At 39.4% G+C, this 24,607-nt stretch overlaps 10 protein-coding genes across 10 annotated transcripts; 4 read left to right on the top strand and 6 right to left on the bottom strand.

Moving 5' to 3' along the window:
- Positions 1 to 12: 12 nt before the first annotated feature.
- ATC70_002563 (uncharacterized protein) lies at positions 13 to 1,055 on the top strand (the record flags this gene model as incomplete). Its single annotated transcript, XM_064821936.1, has 5 exons — positions 13 to 208; positions 266 to 368; positions 428 to 532; positions 614 to 662; positions 723 to 1,055. 5 exons carry the CDS (start codon positions 13 to 15, stop codon positions 1,053 to 1,055), a joined length of 786 nt encoding a protein of 261 aa, XP_064681622.1.
- An 8,898-nt stretch (positions 1,056 to 9,953) lies between these two features.
- ATC70_002562 (uncharacterized protein) lies at positions 9,954 to 10,724 on the top strand (the record flags this gene model as incomplete). The annotated part of the gene is made up of 4 exons (XM_064821935.1): positions 9,954 to 10,099; positions 10,156 to 10,357; positions 10,421 to 10,546; positions 10,605 to 10,724. The coding sequence occupies 4 exons, from the start codon at positions 9,954 to 9,956 to the stop codon at positions 10,722 to 10,724; spliced, it is 594 nt and encodes a 197-aa protein (XP_064681621.1).
- A 453-nt stretch (positions 10,725 to 11,177) lies between these two features.
- On the bottom strand, positions 11,178 to 11,810 carry ATC70_002561 (uncharacterized protein; the record flags this gene model as incomplete). The annotated part of the gene is made up of 1 exon (XM_064821934.1): positions 11,178 to 11,810. The coding sequence occupies one exon, from the start codon at positions 11,808 to 11,810 to the stop codon at positions 11,178 to 11,180; it is 633 nt and encodes a 210-aa protein (XP_064681620.1).
- A 424-nt stretch (positions 11,811 to 12,234) lies between these two features.
- On the bottom strand, positions 12,235 to 13,748 carry PMC1_2 (plasma membrane calcium; the record flags this gene model as incomplete). Its single annotated transcript, XM_064821933.1, has 5 exons — positions 12,235 to 12,910; positions 12,969 to 13,267; positions 13,332 to 13,428; positions 13,506 to 13,638; positions 13,694 to 13,748. The coding sequence occupies 5 exons, from the start codon at positions 13,746 to 13,748 to the stop codon at positions 12,235 to 12,237; spliced, it is 1,260 nt and encodes a 419-aa protein (XP_064681619.1).
- A 282-nt stretch (positions 13,749 to 14,030) lies between these two features.
- Positions 14,031 to 15,459, bottom strand: fcp1_1 (CTD phosphatase Fcp1; the record flags this gene model as incomplete). Its single annotated transcript, XM_064821932.1, has 2 exons — positions 14,031 to 15,224; positions 15,280 to 15,459. The coding sequence occupies 2 exons, from the start codon at positions 15,457 to 15,459 to the stop codon at positions 14,031 to 14,033; spliced, it is 1,374 nt and encodes a 457-aa protein (XP_064681618.1).
- A 672-nt stretch (positions 15,460 to 16,131) lies between these two features.
- Positions 16,132 to 17,100, top strand: ATC70_002558 (uncharacterized protein; the record flags this gene model as incomplete). Its single annotated transcript, XM_064821931.1, has 2 exons — positions 16,132 to 16,275; positions 16,336 to 17,100. 2 exons carry the CDS (start codon positions 16,132 to 16,134, stop codon positions 17,098 to 17,100), a joined length of 909 nt encoding a protein of 302 aa, XP_064681617.1.
- Positions 17,101 to 17,233: 133 nt separating this feature from the next.
- Positions 17,234 to 18,927, bottom strand: ATC70_002557 (uncharacterized protein; the record flags this gene model as incomplete). Its single annotated transcript, XM_064821930.1, has 5 exons — positions 17,234 to 17,366; positions 17,418 to 17,649; positions 17,704 to 18,024; positions 18,427 to 18,675; positions 18,735 to 18,927. The coding sequence occupies 5 exons, from the start codon at positions 18,925 to 18,927 to the stop codon at positions 17,234 to 17,236; spliced, it is 1,128 nt and encodes a 375-aa protein (XP_064681616.1).
- Positions 18,928 to 19,403: 476 nt separating this feature from the next.
- Positions 19,404 to 20,775, bottom strand: ATC70_002556 (uncharacterized protein; the record flags this gene model as incomplete). Its single annotated transcript, XM_064821929.1, has 4 exons — positions 19,404 to 19,409; positions 19,470 to 20,428; positions 20,487 to 20,606; positions 20,667 to 20,775. 4 exons carry the CDS (start codon positions 20,773 to 20,775, stop codon positions 19,404 to 19,406), a joined length of 1,194 nt encoding a protein of 397 aa, XP_064681615.1.
- Positions 20,776 to 21,497: 722 nt separating this feature from the next.
- ATC70_002555 (uncharacterized protein) lies at positions 21,498 to 22,090 on the bottom strand (the record flags this gene model as incomplete). Its single annotated transcript, XM_064821928.1, has 3 exons — positions 21,498 to 21,587; positions 21,648 to 21,780; positions 21,846 to 22,090. The coding sequence occupies 3 exons, from the start codon at positions 22,088 to 22,090 to the stop codon at positions 21,498 to 21,500; spliced, it is 468 nt and encodes a 155-aa protein (XP_064681614.1).
- Positions 22,091 to 22,465: 375 nt separating this feature from the next.
- PAN5_1 (2-dehydropantoate 2-reductase (Ketopantoate reductase) (KPA reductase) (KPR)) lies at positions 22,466 to 23,845 on the top strand (the record flags this gene model as incomplete). The annotated part of the gene is made up of 1 exon (XM_064821927.1): positions 22,466 to 23,845. The coding sequence occupies one exon, from the start codon at positions 22,466 to 22,468 to the stop codon at positions 23,843 to 23,845; it is 1,380 nt and encodes a 459-aa protein (XP_064681613.1).
- Between the last annotated feature and the right edge of the window lie 762 nt (positions 23,846 to 24,607).

Here is a 24,607-nt window from a genome sequence, read left to right as displayed (position 1 = left end):
TCAACAATCATCATGGCCTCCAGTATGAGAATCACTCCATCCCTTGTTCGCCCATTGAGATTGGTTAGACCTCTTCAACAACAACCCTTCCTCGCACCCAGATTTGTATTCTCTCAATTGCCTAAAACGACAATCCTCGGTGTTCGTTCATATGCTTCAAATCAGCAACAAGGCAAGCAAATCTTGCTGCGTGATCATGGTGTTTTCGGTAAGCTTTGATTTGATTTGAGAGTGGATAGCATATGCTAACAACAAGGCACTGAAGCCAACTATGTCCCCCCTGAACAATCTCCATCAATCACTGATTTCAGCAAATGGCGTTTGACTAAATGGAGAAACATGAAGAACAGTGTTCAAAATTTATTAAGGTAAAAGCTCCCTTTTTCGGAATGTCAAGAGATCAGAGAAAGTAACATGTACTTTTTAGTGTTGGCTTGATTAAATACAAGTCTCAATATGAAAAGTGGAACTCTCGCAAATTCCTTGCCGAGGCTGAAGAAGCTTACAAAGACATGAATGATGCATTTGCAAGGTAAGACTTTCAAGCGCACAGCAAAAGCGCACAGCAAAAGCGCCCGCAGACAATTGACATGGATCTACACACATACAATAGAGGCGATAGAGCCATTTTAGAAGAAGTCTGTTTAGATGCCATGTATTCAGTAAGTCTTGGTTGGATTGGCAGCATCTGGCACATGTCCAACTAACATCCTTCTTTACAGAGCTTGAAAAACCAGTTAAAAACTCGCAACAATGTTCGTTGGGAATGGAGATACCATGGCGATGTGGAGCAGCCCAAGATTGTCTGTGTTCGTTGTGTCGGTACAACAGGAGTCAGTAAGCACGGCTTTGCTGTAGGTCAAGTGACAGTGAGAATGTTTACAAAGCAATCCATGGCTGTGTTCGACAAGAAGAACAAGTTGATCGGCGGCGATCCCAACAAGATTCACAATGTGTTGGAATATGTTGTGTTCCAAAAGACAATTTCGGATCCTGAGGACATTTGGCGTGTTTACGGCAAGGTGGCCGCACCAGAAAAGATGATCAAGCAGTAAAAAATGAAGCCCTTTTTTTACCTAATCCAATAAAACGACACATGTACAATTCACTTTGTATTGCTCTGCAAGCCAGTTATTGCTCACATACTTGAGGGTCGTAGCTGTGCAATATACAGACAGCGTGTAGTCTTGAATTGCTGTATTACAAAATGCATAGAGAGCTTACGTAGAGACGTAAATCAACATGCAATGTGCTACTCTTGTTAATGATGAGAGCTCGCTCTATAGTGGCTCTTTTCTTCATGAGCATTTTGCGCAATAGACGTTGTTGACAGTTTCTCAAATGAAATGATATGAACCGCCCCATAAAATCACTCATCTTTTTCTGCAGGTTTTTAAAATAGCAATTTTCACAGTTTGCATTCTCTTCAGGATAAGAAGAAATGCCAGTGTAGATCAACAAGGAGAACAAACCTCGACCCTAATAAAGCTACCTATTAGTGACAATGACCGCTGGCTCTGGTCACAGCGAGGAAAAAATGCATAAAAAGTGGCGATTGTGGCGGTTGATTTACAAACAACAATTATCAACCGTGTTACCTTACCTTTATTGTCCATCATGAGCATGAACCTCTTGAACGAGGACCACTATATGTTTACTTTGAATGGTTGTTAAACATATAAAGTGATTTCCAGTCGCTACATTTGTTGTCGAGTAATTAAGCGAGGGAAGTGTTGTAAAGAAACCGACGACATAAAGAAAACCGGTGTTTCGACACGCACTATTATATGCACAGCTGCCAATTCAATCACACTTCCTATCCTTTCATTAGATTTTGCTCTCCTGTGTTTGCTCTACCAAATAAGACCTCGTCTGGGGACCTACTAATGCAATGTTTTCTTTTAATAACAAAAGCATAGAAACTTCCTTACGGTGCCTGTGGAATACATCCACTATGATCTGCATTCCGACAGTTCATCCAGTTACCAGATTTAGATATAAACTGTATGTACACTGGATTAGATGTACGATATCGATTTATACTATGATCATGAGAAGATATGGACTTCAGATACGCTAGTACTATAAGATTCATACTATATAAGATATAGGCTATAGATGGCACCACGGACATGGATGGCACTATAGACTTATACTTGTATTCCGACATTGACTACGGATGTTTACCATATCTGGATAGGCACCAAGATTAATGCAATATGAGCTTGTTGCTTCAGATGTGCACTTCATGATCCACGCTATAAGACACATGCTTATATCCGTGATACTAGCTACAGATACTTTATGTACTACAGACTTGTACTATATATGAGACATGCTATAGACATGCATACGATATGCTATAGACATGCCATATATCCAGATACATGCTAAAGATGTATGCTTAGCGATATACACTCAGATATGTACTATTAATATAGACTAAGAAGACTGTACCTATCGGATACATGCTACTAGATCGATATTAATTATCCTTATGGAAAGGATAGATCAGGGTACTTCGGATGAGAGTCTAATTATTCATCCAGACAGAGCTAAATCATGATTAGCTTGCTGGAGTTGTCTTTTGGCATGATTAGACATTAGTTGATCTGAGTTGACTTATTTGTCAATCTAATTAATAGAACTTTTATCCATTGTTATAGTATATAAGAAGGATCATCTACCTGGCCAGTAGAGAGACTTCAGTTTACTTTACACCTGTCAGTTTGATAATAAAATATACCTTTATCAAGTTGACATTACTGTTTTTTTTATTCTTTTTTTTTCCGTGAATTTTAGTCTATCAAGCCTCAAATTCCACAGTGCCCAAATCTATAAAATAAGTACAGAGCGTGGTATGGCTAGTAGCAATGCTCAAAAGCCTGTATGTGTGTCAATATAACAAAAGTTAGCCTTGAGCGATCGTTTTTTGGCAATTTAGTGGGAGATGACTGTTGAGGATATAGATCATCTCTGAGAGGCAAATGTATTAAGCGTCGTTTATTACATAAGAGGATCTGAGAATGAGCTGAGATGCATAGTAGAAGTGAGAGGTCTTTATTCAAGCAGCACGAAGGAACATGAGCGGTGCCATCAAATGGCTAATCTATATCCTGGTTCCTAGAGAGTGATAGCCTATGGCCTTTCGTCCCTGGAAGTGGGTTTCAATTCCGACAAATGTTCTTCCGTCAAAGCTATTAGGAAGAACATTCTATCCTGGATCATCTTTGTTGTTTATCCTCGACTGGTGGTTCATGAGTTCTTATGCAGCACATTCTCGTTAACTGGTTCAAGGCTTATACAGCTATCCCGCATTCAAGATCAAGGTCCTATTGCTGCGGCACTGTCAAATAACTATAAATACCTTTGATATCTACACTAGTTTTGATCCCCATTCAATCTTGGAATAGCTTAATAAATATATTCAGTTCTAATTGCATTTAATCTGTCTATATTTCGTTATCCTAAACAGAATAGACTTTAAGTCTAATTTCACAGCTAGATATGGCATCTCTGTTGCGGACAAACATCAAAAATGTTCTTTTAACCTGATAAGCATTTTGGTCAATCTGAGCAAGCCGTGAGATTCAAGTTTGCATAGTGTCACTGGCGCTCAAGTTTTAAAATCACTGTATTCTTCGAGCATCTCAAACAGATCTTCTGATCGTCAGAGTTAGAATAACAGCGTCGATAGCTTAGGGATTGAGATCCGTACAATGCAGAACATTAGGGACATTAGAAGAAACTGTAGTTTAATTCCTTCTTTGGCAGCACAACATACTACACCTTATTTTCCGGCCAAATTATGTCCAATGTTGGCCATTTTGAAGCACGAATAACTCATGCCACAAAGCGTTCTGTGCGTTTGGAATCGCGCCGAGCGACTCGCCTTTGATACGCCTTACTTCCTGATGCTTTATCTCAAATTTTTTTGGGTCATTGCAAATCCATGAAAATCCTCATTTTCACATGAGTATTAGCAAAGGAAAATTCTTGAAAATCAAACGATCGCGTTTTTCACCACAAAAATGAAGAATTTTCCTATGACACATACTAGACCAAATTGATCGTAAAGATGAAATGCAACATTGGAAACTCTTTCTATGAGACTTTCATATAATAAATCTTGACATATTTACAGAAAACCTGTTTTCATATTTTTGGAAATTGCTCATTATTTTTGGTCTGAAAACTGAAAGTAATCAGCACCATTCGATGCGGCTTCTTTAGTTCTCTAGAGATGCATTAGAAAGTTGGGTGTGGCAACGACAGTTTTCATAGTCAAATTTAGCAAATATGTTTAAAGAATGTGAAATTAAGTCAAATTTGAACACGAAAAATACCCACTGCACGATTGGAAATTAAAATGCAGCAGTTACGGCTGCCACTACGACAGAAGACTGAGACCAAATCTACTGGACGTGACGTCGGATATGGTGCCCTTTCATTCTTTCGTACCCTCTTTTTTTCACTTTTTGCAAAACGCGTTTAGTATCAAACGATGACTGTTTTGAAACCATTTGACTGATAATAGCACTCTGGCTTCTGATAACGCTGCCATGTACCGTTGGAAAAACTTGATACTGCTTCTTTGAAGTGGGATATGTTAGGTACCATTCGATAAAGAGCACTGAAAGGCGTAGAATTAACACTAATTGAATTTGTTTATTAGGTTTTTGATGATTTTTTTTGTCTGTTTGATGCGATGAATACTGCTGCCAGTACTTCTCTGCTATCTCTGCTCTCTGCTTCTTTGGTTTATCATGTCTGGTGGTTGTTACTTTGGTCTTTGTCTGATCTTTGGTGTCGTTCATTCTTCAGTTTTTCTATGGTGCTGGTGTTGCTGCCGCTAATCTTCTGGTCTTTCCCGGTTTACTGTATTTGGTGCATGCTCGTTCTTTGGTTCATATCCGGTGATGCGTAATATCTGGTTTATCTGTGGTGGTGATAAGTGGTAAGTAACTTCTTTGGTCTTTGTCTGCTCTCTGCTGATGGCGTTCGTTCTTTAGTTTTTCTATGGCGCTAGTGTTGCTGCTGCTGCTGCCGCTGCTATTGCTGCTCACATGGGCTCTCCCGATCTATTGTATTTGGTGCATGCTCGTTCTCTGGTCTGTCTCCCGTAATTGCCTATACTCTTTTGGTCTATCTGTGGCTGTGGTAAGTGGTATCCTCTTTCTTCTGGTCGCAATGATGTAAAACTTCTTTGAATGTTTATATTATTACTTCCTTTCTCGTGATAATGCATTCATGATGTTTGCCTTTTTGCGCTTTGTTCTTCTTCTTTTTCTTTTGTTGGTAGTGTTTCCTCTGTAGCTTTACATGAAACAACATTAGTCATTACGTTGTATCACGAACTTATGATACCACTGTTGCTTTCGCAGCCGTGCGTATTATTTGTGTCATGTTGCTTTACATCTCACTATTACTACCATGCGCGTTGCTCATGTATGCATTTTTCTTGCAACAGCAACGAGCTTTTTTGAACATCTTTGATGTTGTGTTTGCTATGCTTTTCTTTGACTCATTGTGTATGAGTATCCCTTTTTTGCCTACATACTACTATACTCTTATAGTGTTATGTTCTTTTCTTCTTTCTTTTATTATTTTTATGTTTCTTTTGAAGCATACGTTTTTTACGTTGTGTGGATGTGCCTATCACTGAAGCTCAACAAGACTTTATCCGACACCAGGAGGTGGATAGGCCGCCTCCACTTGGTTATCGCTACTTACTTTAGTGATGATTGAGGGTCTCAACGCCAGAACTTAAAGCTAGGTGGTGTAAGTAAGGCATGCTCTGGCACCTGAGGGAAATTTGATGATAGTAACGGCTATATTGCTACATATAGCGGAGCTTAAAATTTTGCCTCACATCAAAACAGGGGGAAACCCTCGCAAAATTTTTTTTAGGTCAGCGGAGTTTTCAAGCGATTTGATTGGCTGAGTGGTTGATGGAGTAAGCGTCTACAAGTAGTTGATTTTCTGCTGACCTGCCATTTATCATGTTATTGTGTTTGTAATAAAATTTTTTTGTTTATTCAAAAGTAAAGCAAGGTGCAATCATTTGATATAGTACCCATTAAACAGTTTCATGTGAGAGATGTATTATGAAGTGAGCCAGATTATATTTCCGTCATAATCAAAGAAGCCCAAAAAATATGTCATCTCAATCAAGCCATGCTGTTATGTCAAAATACAAAATTGAATCTGCCAAAGAATTACACTTTTATTGAGAATGCATCCCAAGTGTGGAATTTGAGGCTTTACAGACTAAAATTCACGGAAAAAAAAGAATAAAAAAAACAGTAATGTCAACTTGATAAAGGTATATTTTATTATCAAACTGACAGGTGTAAAGTAAACTGAAGTCTCTCTACTGGCCAGGTAGATGGTCCTTCTTATATACTATAACAATGGATAAAAGTTCTATTAATTAGATTGACAAATAAGTCAACTCAGATCAACTAATGTCTAATCATGCCAAAAGACAACTCCAGCAAGCTAATCATGATTTAGCTCTGTCTGGATGAATAATTAGACTCTCATCCGAAGTACCCTGATCTATCCTTTCCATAAGGATAATTAATATCGATCTAGTAGCATGTATCCGATAGGTACAGTCTTCTTAGTCTATATTAATAGTACATATCTGAGTGTATATCGCTAAGCATACATCTTTAGCATGTATCTGGATATATGGCATGTCTATAGCATATCGTATGCATGTCTATAGCATGTCTCATATATAGTACAAGTCTGTAGTACATAAAGTATCTGTAGCTAGTATCACGGATATAAGCATGTGTCTTATAGCGTGGATCATGAAGTGCACATCTGAAGCAACAAGCTCATATTGCATTAATCTTGGTGCCTATCCAGATATGGTAAACATCCGTAGTCAATGTCGGAATACAAGTATAAGTCTATAGTGCCATCCATGTCCGTGGTGCCATCTATAGCCTATATCTTATATAGTATGAATCTTATAGTACTAGCGTATCTGAAGTCCATATCTTCTCATGATCATAGTATAAATCGATATCGTACATCTAATCCAGTGTACATACAGTTTATATCTAAATCTGGTAACTGGATGAACTGTCGGAATGCAGATCATAGTGGATGTATTCCACACCAAGGATGCATTTATATACTTTTTCATTATGCTAGGGTTTACAGCATGATGATGAACTATAATACAAATAGGTTTACTATCTACCCAACAATTGATTTGTAAATCATGATTAGCATGATTTAACCAAAGGACCTAAGAATAGCCTAAAAAAACCTTTAGTGTGAGATCTTGCTATAACATTTGATAGAACACATGCTACCATCATCAACAGATAAGCATATATAATAATAATAGTATTAGCACGATGGTAACGAGGATAAAATGCTCTAAAAATAAGAGGTGACAGATACTAAAATAAATGCTAAGGGTATTGTAATGTGTTAGTTGTGATATAAATATACCTAAAAAAATATATATATATTCAACAATAAAGAGCTATTTTTTACACATGATTCCCAAACCATCTATTGGAATACCATTCTTGATCCATCATCAGATCAACAACGAAATAACCGAACAAAAATATACAAAATAATGGAATCGCTGACAGCTACTAATAAACCGCTGTCAGATAAGAGATATAAACCTAATAATATAAATAGAGACGTAGATATACATTTTATTGCACACTATCCTCATTTCGAATAAAGAAGGATTTCATAGTATTCTATCTTTTGTTTTTTTCAACCCCTTTTTCACTGCAATGTATATTTTTTAACTTATTACTATCTAGGAGAATCTATAAAAAAATGTGTATAGCATTACATATACACTACGTACCATGCACTCTCCCAGTACCGAATGCGCCGCCAAACATGTGTCCTTTACCATTGATTTCCAATATATTTCAATTTTATTGGTTGCAATCTTCTACTACCTGGCCTCATAATATCAAAAATCCTAGATGTAAAAAAGTTTAAAGCTGTGCAGCCAAAGGACCGCGGCAACGCGAGCCACCTGAATGTAGGTTGATATCCACCAAAACAAAGCGTAGGTTAGGAAACCAACTAAAGAATTGAAATGCTCATCGTAACGTTATAAATTTATGATCCCTAGACGCTTCTGATGCCTCAAAAAGGAAAGAAGCTGATATAACAAGTATTTTAATACACTGGCCCTATTAAATAATATATAATGCAAGGAAGAAACCATGGCTACCGATAGTGCTATGTTTTTTCATCTACCTTCCATACGCTTCAAGGGCATTTACTACTGTATTGCAGTATGAAAAGGGTATTGAGTTTTCCAGCTGGCCCCACAAGCCAAAATTAATTCAAGCCCAGAATCATAGTCTGTTCTAGATTGGACAAATCTTGATAATTTTGGACTTGATTGAGCTATTTTTGCAGATTCAACTAAGTAGAATATAATGATCATCCTGTATTTTCTTAAGCTTTCTTGGAGTATTTTTCAAGGCGCATCCAATGGTACTAAGTAAAATAGATAATTTGAATAAACTTATCAAATGATTTATGAAAATATGAAAAGAGGTTTCTGGCCAAAAAGTCGAAATTTTACATATCAAAGTCCCACAAAGATGATTTCAGAGGTTGCTTTGGATCGATAGAAACATTTTGATTCAAGATATACCATAGTAAAAGTCTTCATTATCAAGATGAAAAATGCGATCGTTTGATTTTCGATGAAAACCATGAGGGGTACCTCATGCTTTTTGGTCGATTTTTGACCATATTTTTTTGATCCCCAAAAAGTTGAGCAAAGGTGTCAGAAAGTAACTGCCAGATGAGAGCAACTGTTTGATGCTATTCTGACAATCTAAAACGGTCTTGAACGCGAGAAAACGCTGCTCAAATGAACTCAAACTTTGCTGTATCAGAGATACTAAGGACTAAAAAGAGGAAATACCAGTATGCTGCTTGCCCGTATATGAAATAGCTAAGTGTGTATGGATGTAGAGTAGGATGTTTTTTTTTGGTCCCAAAGAAGTTGAAAATCGTATCAGCAAGCAAGTGCTAGATGAAAGCAATTGTTTGATGCTTTTCTAGCGGTCTAAAACGGCGTATAACGCGAGAAATCACTGCTCCAGTACATCCAAATTTCGCTGCGTTTTGCATATTCTTGAATAATAAGAGGTAGTGCAAGTATGCTGTTCGTTGTTGGTGGACAAATTGCCTTTACGGATATAAACGTAGAGCATCGTAGAACAGTCATTAACACAACCATAGATAGTTCTCACTTGATGATGAGGACTGAAAGATAAATTGCAATGCGTATTCGGTAGGGTTGACTATGCAGATGGCTACTAGAGCGTCAGATATCGACTCTCCTGAAATTTCGAAATATACTCATTGAAGAAGTATCTAAATTCTGCCAAACGAGAGAGTTATCCTTCTGAAAACTAGACATGGTTCACTGAAGACTCTCCAAATAAGAAAGTTGCATGGGATCATCCAAACATGAACACTGCATAAATATTCAAGAGGTTACATAAATCTGAAGGCAGTGGCCAAAAAGGATGTCATGTTTCCATGTTTGATCTAATTGAATCTGGTAACATGTAAATCATACACTGTTTTTTTTTGGACACTATCAGATTCATGCGTTCGTGTTACTTGGCTGCTTGATACAATAGTCAGAAACCACTCTGCCTTTAATAGATGAAGTGTACCTTTTTGTGATACCATGGATGGCTGGTCGGACCCAGCATCTTTGTTGTCATCATTTATCAGGTTTATTTGGGATCTTGTGGTGGTGATACAACCATTTTGATTTTCTTATTTCATGTGAAAGTCAATGATACTTAATTGGTCCCACACAACAGGTGCTAAAAAGATACTGCACATATTTTCATTTTTTTTACTCTTTTTTTTTTCTTCTTTTTACTCATCTTAATTACCACAGACATATACATACAATAATGGAGTTTCTCAATCAACTCGTCCTTGACCCTAAATACCATGATCTCTTGTCTATTCTGAAAGGTTTCCGTAGTGGTGTTGTGTATGGCGCTAAAGTGCGATTTCCTCATGCGCTCGTAATGACGATTCTATTCAAAACTGGATCGTAAGTCTTACCATGAACAACATGAATACAAAAAGAGCTAATCATGCGCACAACAGACTGGAGAGCAAAGTCAAAGGCATCTTTAGAGCAACAAAGCAGCATGCACAGAACTTGGGTATATTTGCTACCATCTATAAAACATTAATGATTGTGCAAAAAAAGATCAATGGTGGTAAGGAAGCAAGTATTCATCCATTTATTGCTGGCGTCATTGGCGGTTACTATGTTTTCGGTGAGAACAATAGCATCAACCAACAGGTAGGATTATACAGCAACTCAAAAGGGGGGCGAGAGCATTTGTTTTAACATGTTTGGGGTTAGATCATTCTTTATCTCTTTTCTCGAGTTGTATTGGCATTGGTCAAAGTGCCTGTAAAGAGACAAATCATTGATGCACCTCAGCACACCTATCCCGTTTTCGCTGCCGTTGTATGGGGCGTTGTCATGGTAAATACATTGGTTGTGCATGAAGGAATTGGAATCTAACCTCCTATTGCGTTCACAGTGGCTATTCAGACATGAGACAGATACAGTTCAACCTTCACTTAGAGCCTCTATGCAATATATTTATCGTGATTCTGACTCTTGGAATTCACTCAAGACCTTGATTTGGCATAACAAATAGATACCATTATACAAATGACATTTACGAATAAAATAGCAAGATTGATGACCGGTTGTGAGATTTGACTCTGTGATAGTCTTAATCATTGTTTTTCACACGGGGTTCTGGCAAAATTTAGCGATTAGAAAACATTGATGCGACGACAATCCACCCAGTGTCATTCAGTTGCTATGAATTGCTATTACGATTTTAATAATCGCATCCTCAAAAAAGTAGACACCCACTAATTCTTGATACAATATGCCAGGACATACAGCATATCACACGGTAATAGAATAATGATCAGATTCAACCCATGATTTGATTTTTTTTTTATATAAATTTTAGTGCTTTACAAGAGTAGGGTATCTAATTGACTAGGAAAATAGAAATATACAATAACAATATATGAGACAAGGTAAGTTAATAGTTAGGGATGATGGCGGCGATAATTAAATGTAAAAAATGGAGTATCTATTCAACCACTTTTCTGTTTCTCAACAAGGTAGCCTTGGACATATCGAGTTCAAACATGTTGCGCTTTCTCCTTGAGGTAGGTGTAACAATAGGTGTATCATACGTTTGAAGCTTCTGCTCAGGTGTTGCTGTATAAGCAGCAGGAGCAATACCTTTGCCATCTTGAACCAATTGTTCAGCCATGGCAATAACATCCTTTTGAATGCGACTGGTAGGTGAAGTTTTCGAGTCATTGGAACTATCATCAGAGTGAGGCTCATCTTCATCATCGTCTTCTTCCTCGTCTTCTTCAGAAATAGAGTCGTAGCCACCAAACGCTTGAGGTTGATTGGCGGTATGAATGGCAGGTGTGTTGCCAGTGCGTTTCTTCTTTTCTTCGCCCATTCTTTGTACAGCATAAGTGATGTCCAAGATTTCCTTGATCGATGTAATACCAGGCGAAAAGACATCGGTTCTCTTTGCAGCTTTGCCATCTTTGTTGACGGGTGTAGCAGGTTTGATGGCGAGATCATTGTTGTTGATAACTTGGCTTTGTCTCTTTTGCTCATGCTGAGCAGCAGCAGCTTTGGAAGCAGCGTTTTGCATGGCTTGAGCACGAGGATCATTTGACTTGAACTTCTTTTCGACCATGGGTTTGGCAAGCAACTCGTCATCGACAGGAGCAGGAGGAGGGAACTGAGATTTAGTGACCCAAGGATGCTTAAAGAACTCCCTTTGCCTTCTCAACCAAGTCAGTGGTTTTTAACATCTTTGAAGCGATGGTAGGTGAAGTTTTCGAGCATTGGAGTAAGAAATGAAAAAATGGAGAAAACCACAGAGGATTGTAAGGACACAGCCAATGGACATGTCGAGTTGGAGTATTTTTTCTCCTTCAGGAGGTGTAACAAAGGATCAAGGTAAGTTGTCAGTGTTGGATAGACCGAAATACCTTTACAAACCAATGCCGCCGCACCAACACCTTTCAAATACACTTCGTTTCTTTACTTCATCAATGGATTTCACATGTCTCTTTGTAATTAGGTTCAAAGAGAGTCGTAGTCACCAAACGCATAGGTTAGCTATGATGCATGTGCTGATGCTTCTTCTTCCGCCCACTTGTAACATAAGACCAGATTTCCATGATCGATGAATACCAGCGCAAAGACACGGGATCATTTGACTTGAACTTCTTTTCGACCATGGGTTTGGCAAGCAACTCGTCATCGACAGGAGCAGGAGGAGGGAACTGAGATTTAGTGACCCAAGGATGCTTAAAGAACTCCTCGATGGTATAGCGCTTCTCAGGATCCACAGTCAGTAGGTTTTTAATCAAGTCTTTGGCAGAGTCAGAGATGGGATCCCACCAAGGGCTGAGAAAAGTGTATTCACCACGAGCTACTTTGTGAGTAAGAGCACGGATCGATTCATCATAGAATGGAGGAAAACCACAGAGGATGGTGTAGAGGACACAGCCAATGGCCCACATGTCGACTGATTTGGAGTATTTTTGATCTCTGACGATTTCAGGAGCAGTGTATCCAACTGTACCACAAGGAGTCAAGGTAGAGTTGTCCCAGATGACTTTGGATAGACCGAAATCAGCGAGCTTTACAACACCAATGCCGCCGCCACCAACACCTTCCTCAAATACACCTTCGTCTTCTTTATCTTCATCGCCAAATGGATTTTCGACATTGTCTCTTTTGATAATGGGAATAGGTTCAAAGAGGATGTTTTCAGGCTTGATGTCACTGCAAACGCCATAGGTTAGTCTATGATGCAAAAATAGTAGCTGATGCTAAATCTTACCGATGAACAACACCACACTCTTCATGAAGATAGCGAATACCCTCAGCTACTTGCACAATGACATGTCTGGCAAGATCCTCGCTAAAGTAGGTCAATTGAACAATTCTGTGAAAGAGTTCACCACCTTTACATAATTCCAGCACTAAAAAGTAGTAATCATCTGATTCCGAGAACTGAACAAGTCGAACAATGTTTTGGTGTTGCATGTTGCGCATAATCTGTACTTCTTTGAGGATATTTGCTCTCTCTGTAGCCTTTGTCTTTTTCTTCATGTTGGGATGCAAATGGCTTTGACCATGCTGGCATTGAAATATAAAGTTAGGAACCCAACATGTACCCTTCAATGCTAAGCAGCCACCCTACCTCTGATGCGTCTAATTCTCTCTTTCGAACCACCTTGATGGCAACTTCCTTATCGGTAGCAGTATCTCTTGCTTTGAATACAAAAGAAAATGCGCCCCTGAAATGAACAAAGTATTGCATGATGATGAGTCATCTATTACGACATGTTGGCACACGATATGTGAAATGACTTACTCGCCAATCTTTTCAATCATTTCAAAGCGTTCTAAACCGGGGTATTGAGGCAATACAGTCTTGCGCTGCTTCTCCTCTTGGACAAGGCGAGCTGCCACATCTTTGTTCTTTTGCTTCTCTTCCGCAGTCAAATCTAATGGCGCAATGTTAGAGACACATACCAATCAATTACTCAGGGAGATGTTTACCTTTGGTAGGATAGGTCTTTTTCTGCTTAAAAATACTCTTGATTTGTGCAAGCATACTGCAATAATGTGATGATAGTCTGATTTGATGAGTGGAAAAGAAGAAGAGGAGAGAAAAACGTAAAAAGAACTGGAAATCTAGAATGAATTTATGTAATTTTAAAAAAATAGATTTTTCGATTTTGAACAAGATATACGACCAAATGACGTACATGGAAATGAGTGTATCAAATCAAGGACCTCAAAATACGTCATGTTCCACTAAAAAATCATAGTAACAACAACAAAAAAAAAAACAGACGCACGATTTATCCATGCAGATACAATAGAAGCCATGCCATCATCTCCTCAATGTCCATGCCTCTTTATCGCCTACTTTCTTCAGGAACTTTCGCCGAATAAGCACATGGATCAGTAGCTCAATACTCTCCACCGACACATCTGGCAAATGAACATGGACATCTTGCACAGTCGACATGATGCCTGGTCGGTCGTGGAAATAATTGTAGACTCGAGTCAATTTCACAGAGCCGGGCGGCACACGGAACTTCTCTGGAAAGTATTGCAGATCAAATTTGGCGGGTATTTGTCCTGTGCTGCCAGAGATCATGGTCATGTTGGATCCAGAGTGAAACGTCAAATCCGACCCAGAGGTGTTCTGTCTCTCCCTGGCATGGTACTCTTCCAGTCTATCTTGCGGCATGGCATCAGAAAACTCGTATGCGCCTACGTCTGCATCTGACATGTCTTGCTGTTGGTGCTCTGTTGCTGTCATGTCTTGCAAGATGGGGTGTCTGGTTCGGGCGCCAGCCAAAGGCGATTCAAATCTGGCACTGTGGTTGCTAGGCGATCTGTCTACTTTTCTCCATCTGGATGACCCTTCAATATCGGGTGTGTTCGCACTTTGATGTTGTCTTTGCATGAAGAATTGGTTGAATCGAGCTCGACTTTCTTCATCATCCACTTCCATCATATTGGTGTCGTCCCATGCTTTGCCAGCATTCTCATTTGCGGGCTGGCGGCTTGGCTTCTTCTCTTCTGACGTTGCCTTTTTCTTATTGCCTTCTGGATCAAAATCAAGCGAATCGTCATCTGAGCTGCGGATACCGCTTGCCTCCAATATATTCTGTGTCATGATAATAGAAGCCTCTCTAATAGGTGTTCCTGCAAGCGATGATTCAGGCTTTCCAAATGGTATGGTGCGAGGTGGAGAAGAGATCAGGTCTCGTCTGAAAGAAGATGATGTCGTAGATCCTGTTGATATTGATTTCGTGGTATGAGGTGGCCGCATCATGCCTGTTTCCTGCGATGTTGTCGTTACAGGTTGTTGTAAGCTGAGTCGCAGACGCGTCAAGGAGCCAACATCGGTAATGTCGTCCATGGATACACTGTGATGTATTCTGTCAGACCAGGACGCTCTGTCTGCCGAATCCATCGTTGAGTCGTTTGGAAATGGAGGTCGATTGGTGGTGTTTCCTGAACCCTCCTCTAAATCGCCATTTTGATTCAAACTGTCAAAAAAATACAACCAGATCTGGTTGTATAAAAGCGTAAGCATGTTTATATCTTGAATGGACCATAGACATTACTTTGCTGCTCTCCCATATTTTGCTTGTTTGCGCTTTGTACTTGTCCAGGTTGGGAATGATTTCTGAATTGACTATTTGATGACATTCAGCAAAGTTTCTGTCAATATTCTGCAGGTTTTTTGTGAGTTTCTGCTGTAATCTTTCGATGGTAGCGTTTGCTTCTTCTTCAGATATAACCATATTGTAATAAATGAACGACAATGCTTTGGTTTCCGCGTGAAATCTCTTTCCTTCAGTCTGAAACGAGTGTGCTCCCAATAGTCACATATTTCCAAGGGGCAAAATGGAAGATTGGATGCACTACAACGAGCAAATACAGTTTTGTTGAGCATATCAGAAAGTTAAGCTTTCCAGTTAATTTAGCAGTTGTCTCAGTTTCACTCAAATCATGTCATAACCTGGTCCGTATATGCGATAAGAGAAAAGAGTGCTTTTCCTAGCAAAGTTATCCATTGCGCACATCCAAGATACAGTGTGGATGAAAACCACCCAGATGATTTGAATTTAAGCTTTTGCTCAACATGTCAATGACGTATGATTGCTGTAATTGCAGCTCTTTCTCAATTGCCATTTAGGCCTATATTCCATGGCAGTAAAATGTCATGGCTCACGAACAATCCTATTCAGGTTTCCAAATAAATTATAGCATTTTTTTTTTTTTTTTTTTTTTTTTTTTTTTTTTTTTTTGGCAATCAATGCGAAAATCAAGTGCTTGTACTATAGATGCTAAACATTTAGTAGGCCATACCAGCGGTTTGGATTGACTTGTGTGACGTCAAGATGTGTCCAGATATGAATTAGGATCATTCAGCATTGATAGAATACTCCTTTTCTTTAGCTTCATTTACATACATGTCAGAGGTTGAACAGTTTATATCATCTGAACTCGGAAGATTGGGTTTGTGTAATAGCGTCAAAAACATAAAGACATTGGGAGGAGGTTGTATCAGTGAAGCAGCTTGTTACAAGACAGATAAAAGAGATTTCTTTGTCAAGGTGAGCATACTGATCTACAAGAGCCATGTACTGGTGTATACTCACATATTGCTCAAAAAGACAAATGCTGATCCCAGGGCCAAAGATTGGTTTGCTGCCGAATTTTTGGGATTAGAGCGTATCAATATTGCTGTTCCTGGTTTCGCGCCAAAACCAATACATCATCACGCAAAGGAGAGAGCTTACATTGTCACAGAATATGTCCCCATGACGAGACCAAGCGCAAACACACAAAAGGAGTTGGGCCATTTATTAGCCAAATTACATACAGGTCCATCGTCAGCAGAAAATCAGTTTGGGTTTGATGTTACCTCATGGTGCGGTACAACCATCTTGGACAACACATGGTCGTCTGACTGGCTGCAGTTTTACAAGCAACAGCGTTTAGAGCCGTTGTTGAAGCAAGTGCAAGGTCAAAACAGAGATATTGATCAATTGGGGTCATCCCTTTGCTCTCGACTGGAACATTGGCTTGGAAAAGATGCATTGGGCGAGGTATATCCGTCGCTGTTGCATGGCGATCTTTGGAATGGAAACATGGCTGCCAAAGTAGCTGATAAAAGTCCACTGATCTATGATCCTGCATGCTTCTATGGCCATTATGAAACTGAATTTGGTATCATGAGAATGTTTGGAGGATTTACGCAAGAGTGCTTTGATGCTTACGACGATACACTGGTCAATGACTCCAATATCGAGTTGGTGGAGGAGGGAAGAGCAGATCGTGCATTGATTTATGAAGCGTACCATCATTTGAATCACTATGCCATGTTTGGTGGTAGCTACAGCTCAGGATTTATCGATTTAATGGAGAAATTGTTGTAAATAAATGTGTCAAGAATCCGGTGATACAGTGATCTTTATTAAATGTGTGTGGAATTAAATGATGAGAGTAATTTTGTAACAAAGTGTCATGTCTATACAATGATGAGGAGAGAATAATAGTAGAGTATCAGCTTTATACACCTGGGTATGAAGCAAATATACTTGTAGGCACAGCAGCTTGAGGTTTGAAGCCTTGGTTGCCAATATAATCTCTGACACACAGCATATCGTTCATGATGATATATGGCCATCCAGACGCCATAGCACTGCAACAAGTGTTAGTAACTGCAAGAGGATCAAACGTAGCATAGACTTACGGTGAATCTGGTGTGGCAGGACGAAGTAAAAAGGTACGATCATATGAAAGTGGTGGTGTAGACTCCTCCTCTTTGAATTCGCCATGTAAACTGATCAAAAGCCCAACAGGTGATTGATGAGCATCGACAACAAAGTCTTCCACCTTTTGCAAATCATGAATGGTAGTAGGTAATCTGCATAATGTGGTTCCAATCACCTCAGGCCCAACCATAAGCCCCTTTCCTTCTTGGCCTGTATGGATTTTATTAGACATCTGACACACTGCCTCATCTTCCTTCTACTTACGCTTTGACTTCCCCATCAAATTTCGGCTGAGCGTTGCCCAAGTCAACTTTTCTTCGTCGTCCATCATCTTCTTCTTATCCCTTCGTCTCAGCTTTTGTTGCGCTCTCAATTTCACATTGGACGTAACCGAGAAAATAGCATTGCTGTCGTAGAGAGCTGCTAATACGGCTCTGTTGGTATCGAATTGCTGATAATATTTGGAGATGAAATCAATAGCAGCAGACTGGCTGACTTCGTTATCGAACAGGTTGGGCTTGTTGTCCAGAGGCAACACACGGCCAGTCTTATGAACAGTGGCAATCTCTTGCTCAGATAGTTGAACTGGACATGAATCCAATAGTACCAAAGAGGGAAAACGTTTGACCATTTGACGGATGTAGGCACGATCATTGCCTCTTTGTTTGATTTCATTTTCACGCAAAGGGTTTCCAGCCATCAACAGTTCTCTCAGATACTTCAATTTGCCTGTGCCACTCAGAGCCTCCAGATGGTCATATTCTTTGATCAAATTTTCCTGCAGCGAGAGGTTTTGAATGTTGGGAAGGTATTGTGCCAATGTTGAAATTTGTTGCACGTTTTTCAGGTGGTTACGAGCAAAGGAGATGGTTACTACATCCGAAAACATCTCACCAGCCAGCTTCATCAAGGCAGGGCCTACGCTAGCACTTGCACCAGGCGCACCAGGAGGTTTGATCCCAGATTTCTTCAAAATAGGGTCGGCACTCATGTCGTCCAAATTCAGGAACTTGATCTCTCCGTTCCAACGGCTCTTGAGAAAGTTTCGCATAATGTCTATTGTCGATAGTTTTTTGTTGCCCTCTGATGCTGCTGGAGATGCTGATGTTGCCACTGCTGCTGCTAAGACTGGATCAAAGAATCGAATGCGAAGTTGTTGAGCACCGAAAATGTAGCCATCCAAACGGACCAAAATGCGAGCAATTAAAGGGTCATTGACAGTGATGAGCATTTGTCCTTGATCCAATTTGCGAGTCCTCTCGATCCTCTTTTTGATGCAGTCTTCCAGGCACCACCTCCACTGGATCCATTGGCTGCTGCAGTTGCTGATACTGCGCCGTTGATTTGCTTTTTGTGTTTCAAAACATAAGCTGCTTCTCGGGCTAATTCTTCTTTTGTCTTGATATCCTCAGCCTTTTTGATGGGAGCAGATGCTGGAGCAGGTGCAGCAGCACCAAACATGGCAAACAGTCCCTTATTCTCTGACATTGTTGCTTAATGCGATGATAGAGTAGATGGAAGATGGGCTTTTTGTTCATGTCAAGATTTTTTTCTTGATTATTTGAAAACTGTCACTGTGCTCCAGTCACATTTGAAATGTGGTTTTGTAAAGCAATTGTTGAATTAGAGTATCAAATCAGTCATTGCCGACATTGGGAGTGACATTTACACTGTAATTCAATAAAAAGCCAACTAAATACGGTTTGTTTTCTTGTCATTTGTATTGGACATTGGTCTATATTTCATATGTACACTGGTATGTACTTGGCTCCAATGTCAGATTGACATACTTTGACAATCCACTGTAATGCAACTACCCACATGTCCGAAAAAAACCAACCCTCAATATGATATCACATTTAATTGATATTCCATCATAGTCCAAACATGCAACCAAGATTCAGCCATTCAATCATTTATTGCAGTTTGAGTATATATATAAAAAAAAGCGTACAAAACACCACTTAAATCTAATTCACAAAAATGTTGATTAACAATCGAATGCATCCTCCAAAACACTCTCAGCCTACCTTTTCATAGTCTAACTTGGTCTCCAATTTCTTTGCATCTTGCACCTTTCTTACTGCCTTCATGAAATCCTCTTGAATACAGTAATCACGCTCTTCTCTGATAGCAAACATGCCTGCTTCTGTACACACATTTCTCAAATCAGCACCATTGAAACCGTCTGAAAGCTTGACAATAGCTTCGTAATCTATATCACCATGCTTTGTAATATGACCAGCATGAATCTTCATGATTTCCAAGCGACCTTGCTCGTTGGGTAAGGGAATTTCAATCTTTCTGTCAAGACGACCTGGTCGAAGCAATGCAGGATCGAGTGTATCGGGTCGATTTGTAGCCATGATCAATTTTGTTTGTCCAAGATAATCGAAGCCGTCCATTTGATTCAACAATTCCATCAACGTACGTTGGATTTCACGATCGGCAGAAGTACCTTCAGAGAAACGACGACCACCAATAGCATCAATTTCATCCATAAAGATAATACAAGGCTCATGCTCCTTTGCATAGCCAAACATCTCTCTGATCAATCGAGCACTTTCACCAATATACTTGTCGACAATAGCACTGGAAACCACTTTGAGAAAATTGACTTGAAGTGTACTAGCAACGGCCTTTGCTAATAAGGTTTTACCAGTACCAGGAGGACCATATAACAAAACACCCTTGGGAGGCTTGACACCAACACGCAAAAACAGCTCAGGATTCATCAATGGTAGCTCGATGACTTCTCGAAGCTCACGAATTTGTTCTGAAAGACCACCAATACCTGCAAAACTGATATCTCCAGGATCTTCCATTGACATGTTGTATACGAGGGGATCAACTTCACGAGGTAAAATGCGCATGATGGTCAAGGTAGTCATATCAAGAGCGACACGAGCACCTTGCTTTAACTTTTCTTTATCAACTGTATTACGACATCCTACAACATAACGAGGGCCGCTTGTGTTTTTGACGATGACTATGGCAATTTCCATTAGCATTTATTCATGACACACTTTCTACACAAGACTACTTACAACGCTCATCGTCCAATTGCTTCAATACTTCACCGATAACTTGGCCAACACTTTGCAGTGCCTTGATGTCGTCTTCAGATTTGTCGTATTCTTTATCAAGTGTTCTTAAACCAAGACGCACTAGTTACTAGATGTGAGTTGAATCGCCTTCAATGATCATTTTGAGAAAAGAGGCCTTACTTTCTTTCAATTTAGCATCCAGTTCACGGTGCTCCAAGAGTCTCCTTCTGTAACCGTTCAAGGCTTTTGTTTTGGGATCTTGCTCTGGTTGATTTGAGGAACTAGACATTTTGTATTATTATATTTAACAAATAAAAGAAACCTGTTCAAAAATGTAGGATGTGTGCCAGTATTTCTAAAGGACGCGTAAGGTCGACTATTTCAACATGCGAATAAAAGGCGTACGTCACTTGGAACAGCAGCTTGGACGTTTGGCACTAGTCACTTACTGTGCTCGTCTTTCCAATCATATTAAGCGTCTCTCTGAGCCATTGCCACAGCAACCGTTTTATTTTGTCAATGCATTGAAGCAAAATGCAATGAACATCGACATTTACACATATCTACTGGAAATAAGCAAAGATCAGAGATATGTTTGCTCAATCAATGGATAGAAATGATCAAATTGGGCAATCGTCCCATGCTACCGATATAAAACTACTGCCAACAGATTGAGATCAGTCATTTGGATCAATGCAAAAAGAGATTCTGCTGGACACATCTCTAGATTTATGTTGGCATGTAAACTACAAATGCCATCTACGTCGGTAGGCATTGATTCGAATATTTAGCGTTTGATTTTGACTGAATTAACCGACATTATGTGATGTATGCTCTCTTCATTCGTTCCTGTATTTGACAGAGATCCTCTAACTTCGATATGACCTTGATTTGACACCTACACACACATGTAGTTTTGACATACACATCATCCGTTTTCATTTGAGCTGTACGTTTTTGATGCTTTATTCCATTAACAAAAAGATATATGTATACTATCCCCTTCATCGTCTATTTCAAGTGAGTTCTAATGACAGGGTTCTTCTTGTTATGAATTTGCTCTTGACCCTCTGCAGTACCAGGAATCTTCTTTTCCAAACCCTACACATCGTTTCATCAGCAATCATCTCCCAAAGACTCCTATCCCGCATTATTATTTACCAATTTCTCAAATACACATGTGTTGAAAGTACGTTCAGGTGTACGACAGGCGTAAAATTCCTGGTTGTTCTTTTCTAAACATTGCCAGTGTGCTTCGAATTCCTTTCCACAGTTCTCTCGAAGCTTGGTAATTCTAAATATGTGTTGGATGGTGTTAATCCATTGCTAATCTCCAATTGACGCCTATAATAAACTTACAAATTGATGGCACATCTGGTGACCTTTCTACCTTCAGAAAGACAGTGCTTGGGGTCGTTGTTTTCGTTCTTGCAGAGCATGAAATCATCATTGTATTCTTTACAGTACTGTCCGATGAAAAATGAAGCACTCTTCAAAGGAGCTGAAGTAGCACCAATCTCGTCGACTTTGGGAACTGACTCTGGGAGAGGTGTAGGGTCAACATACTTGGTATGTGTGAAGATGGCTTCTTTTTGAGTAGACATTCTTAAAGTGGGGGGGTGGTGTATGAGATATGAGTTAAGTGAAGGTCCTAATCGACACGTTAATGGCTCGAATTTGACACTACCTGATGCGCTTACTTGTTTATTTTGGTACAAAAAAGGGACAAAATATGATTGTGAAGTTCCATCAAATCCGGGGTTCTTTTCTATCCCGCACAAACAAGATCTAATGGTCCTCACTCAAACATCTTGCCAGTTATCGTGACGCAACATCTGGACGTCACTAAACGTTCACCTCTATGATTCATTAAACAGCCGATATTCGATACAACAAATGCCTTTTTGATTGGGAAAAGAATCGCGCCGTTTTGCTGCGTTTTTGCGTTCATTCAACTATTATTTTCACAAACTGTAAGCATGGCAACTGCTCAAGGGAAAAAGAAGCTGCAAAATTCACAGAATAAAAAGATTGATTCGTACTTCAAACCGGTGTCAAAATCTGATGCGTCAACCATGTCAAAACCATCTAGCAAACGTCAGCTTGAAAACGATGAAAACACCCCTCACAATGATGAACATCGTAAGAAAGTATTGGTACCATCCGATGCAGAGCCCATCAAGCGACAGTTTGATAACGTCAAGGGCGGATTATCAGCAAAAACAAATCAAACCGTCATTCGCCACCCTTTGACCGACAAGCATCCGAAAAACCCAACCATCCCTAGTGTCAGTAATTTCAAAACCTTGCATCCAAAGCGAAAGAAGCCTTCTCCGAGCTTTGCCGTCTTGTGCGATGAAGATATTGAAAAGGGCGTCGAAAAGGCTCCTACACCACCAATAAGAGATAGCCAAGAGAGCTTTTTCGACAGCCAGGATGTCAACAGTCAGGCCATTGATAGCCAAGCAGCATTGGACAGCCCAGTTGAGGATAGTCAAAGCCTGAATAGTCAAACACATGGTGATTCTCAAGATACACCTTCTCAACTTCAACTCAACACACAATGTATCCAAGAAGGCGATGATTTGAATACACAATGGACTGCAGTGACCTCTTCTCCTATCAATATCTACAAAGATGCCGATGCTGAATCACAATCATTTGAGGACAATGATAAAACTCTTTCAGTCATGATTCCACACATCCGTGGAAACAGCACAAGCAACAAACCAAGCAAAGAAAACTATGTAGGCAAAGAAAATGAGGTTGAAGCAACAGAGAAAGAAGAGCAACGTCTGATGCCTGATGAGTTCCTTCTACCAGCATTCGGTGTTGAATCACCTGGCCATGAGGAATCCAGCGTTAACAACGATCAAGACAAATTAGAGGATGAAAAAAATGATTTCTACAATCAAGACGACGACGATGATGATGACGAGGAAAATAGTGATCTATTTGCTAAAACTGTCGATACAACTATCAAATTCAAAGACGTCCCAATTGCAAGATCAAGTACAGCGTTAGATGATGATGACAATGGCTTTTTCTCGGATAACAATGAACAAGAGGAATCAACAACATTCTTTGATTTGGAAAGCGACGATGATGGCCCATTTATGAATCCAGATATCGAGTTCTCTGTCAATGAATTTGAATCAGCTCCAGGAGAAAGTATCAAAGAACCTTCATCAAGCTATACATTGTCTCTAGATCAGCCGGAATCAATTAGTCAAGTGCACATGCCATTGCCTAACCCTCGTGGAAAAGATATATTGGAAAAACTGGGCTACGACAAGGAGAGCTCAAAGGATAGTAGCAGAGCCAAAGACGCTGAGGAGAGCAGCTTGTCTACTTTGTAATCTTCCAAATCCCATCTCTTTTTCATTCAACCATTTGCTTATATCCAAAATCTTGTTCATTCTTTCACTCACACAAACAATCATTGCTCAATAATACCCGATATTCTTTTATAAATTTCTCATAGTTTGTTCTCATCTCTCACCTCCCCTTCATTTTTCATGCAAAATCGATACTACTATCGCTTTCTTATATTCAAACTAGCTAAATAAAAAGAGCACCTTAGCTTTGCAAAAGTACTAGCTGTTTTCATACGCGATATTTGGCATTGGCAGCTTTCGGATTTAATGTGTATATTATCGCCAGTTTTGGAATGGCTTGGTCCAGGCCAGGCCATGGGATGCTGTGCCTAATGACAAAATTACAGTGGCCTATTTAAGACTTTTTGTTTTTTTCCCCTTTTTTTCTTATTCTGATTTCTTTTTTTTCTTTTACTTTTTTTTACTTCGTTTTACGAAGTTTTATGAAATATGAAATCAAGACTATGGCATTTTTTTGAATAAAAATCAGATGCCGTAGTGGATATTCTTGCCTGGAGGTGGCGTCTAGATAGAGTTAGCATGTTCATTCAATTATGAATTCATGAAACAAATTATCATTTTAAAGCTTATAAACTCTTAGTTTTAACAAAGCCTACATCCTATTGTAGAGCGTACTATAGCAAAAAAAAAAAGGATCATTTCAGTTCATATTTCTTTCATATGTTCGTGTAGGTGCGATTCAGTGCGTACTCGAGAGTTTTATCTTTCACACTTTACGAACGA

This window comes from Mucor velutinosus (genome assembly GCF_035048745.1).
Source record: "Mucor velutinosus strain NIH1002 chromosome Unknown tig00000093, whole genome shotgun sequence".
Lineage (NCBI taxonomy): Eukaryota > Fungi > Mucoromycota > Mucoromycetes > Mucorales > Mucoraceae > Mucor > Mucor velutinosus.
This window is presented reverse-complemented; position numbering and strand designations above follow the sequence as displayed.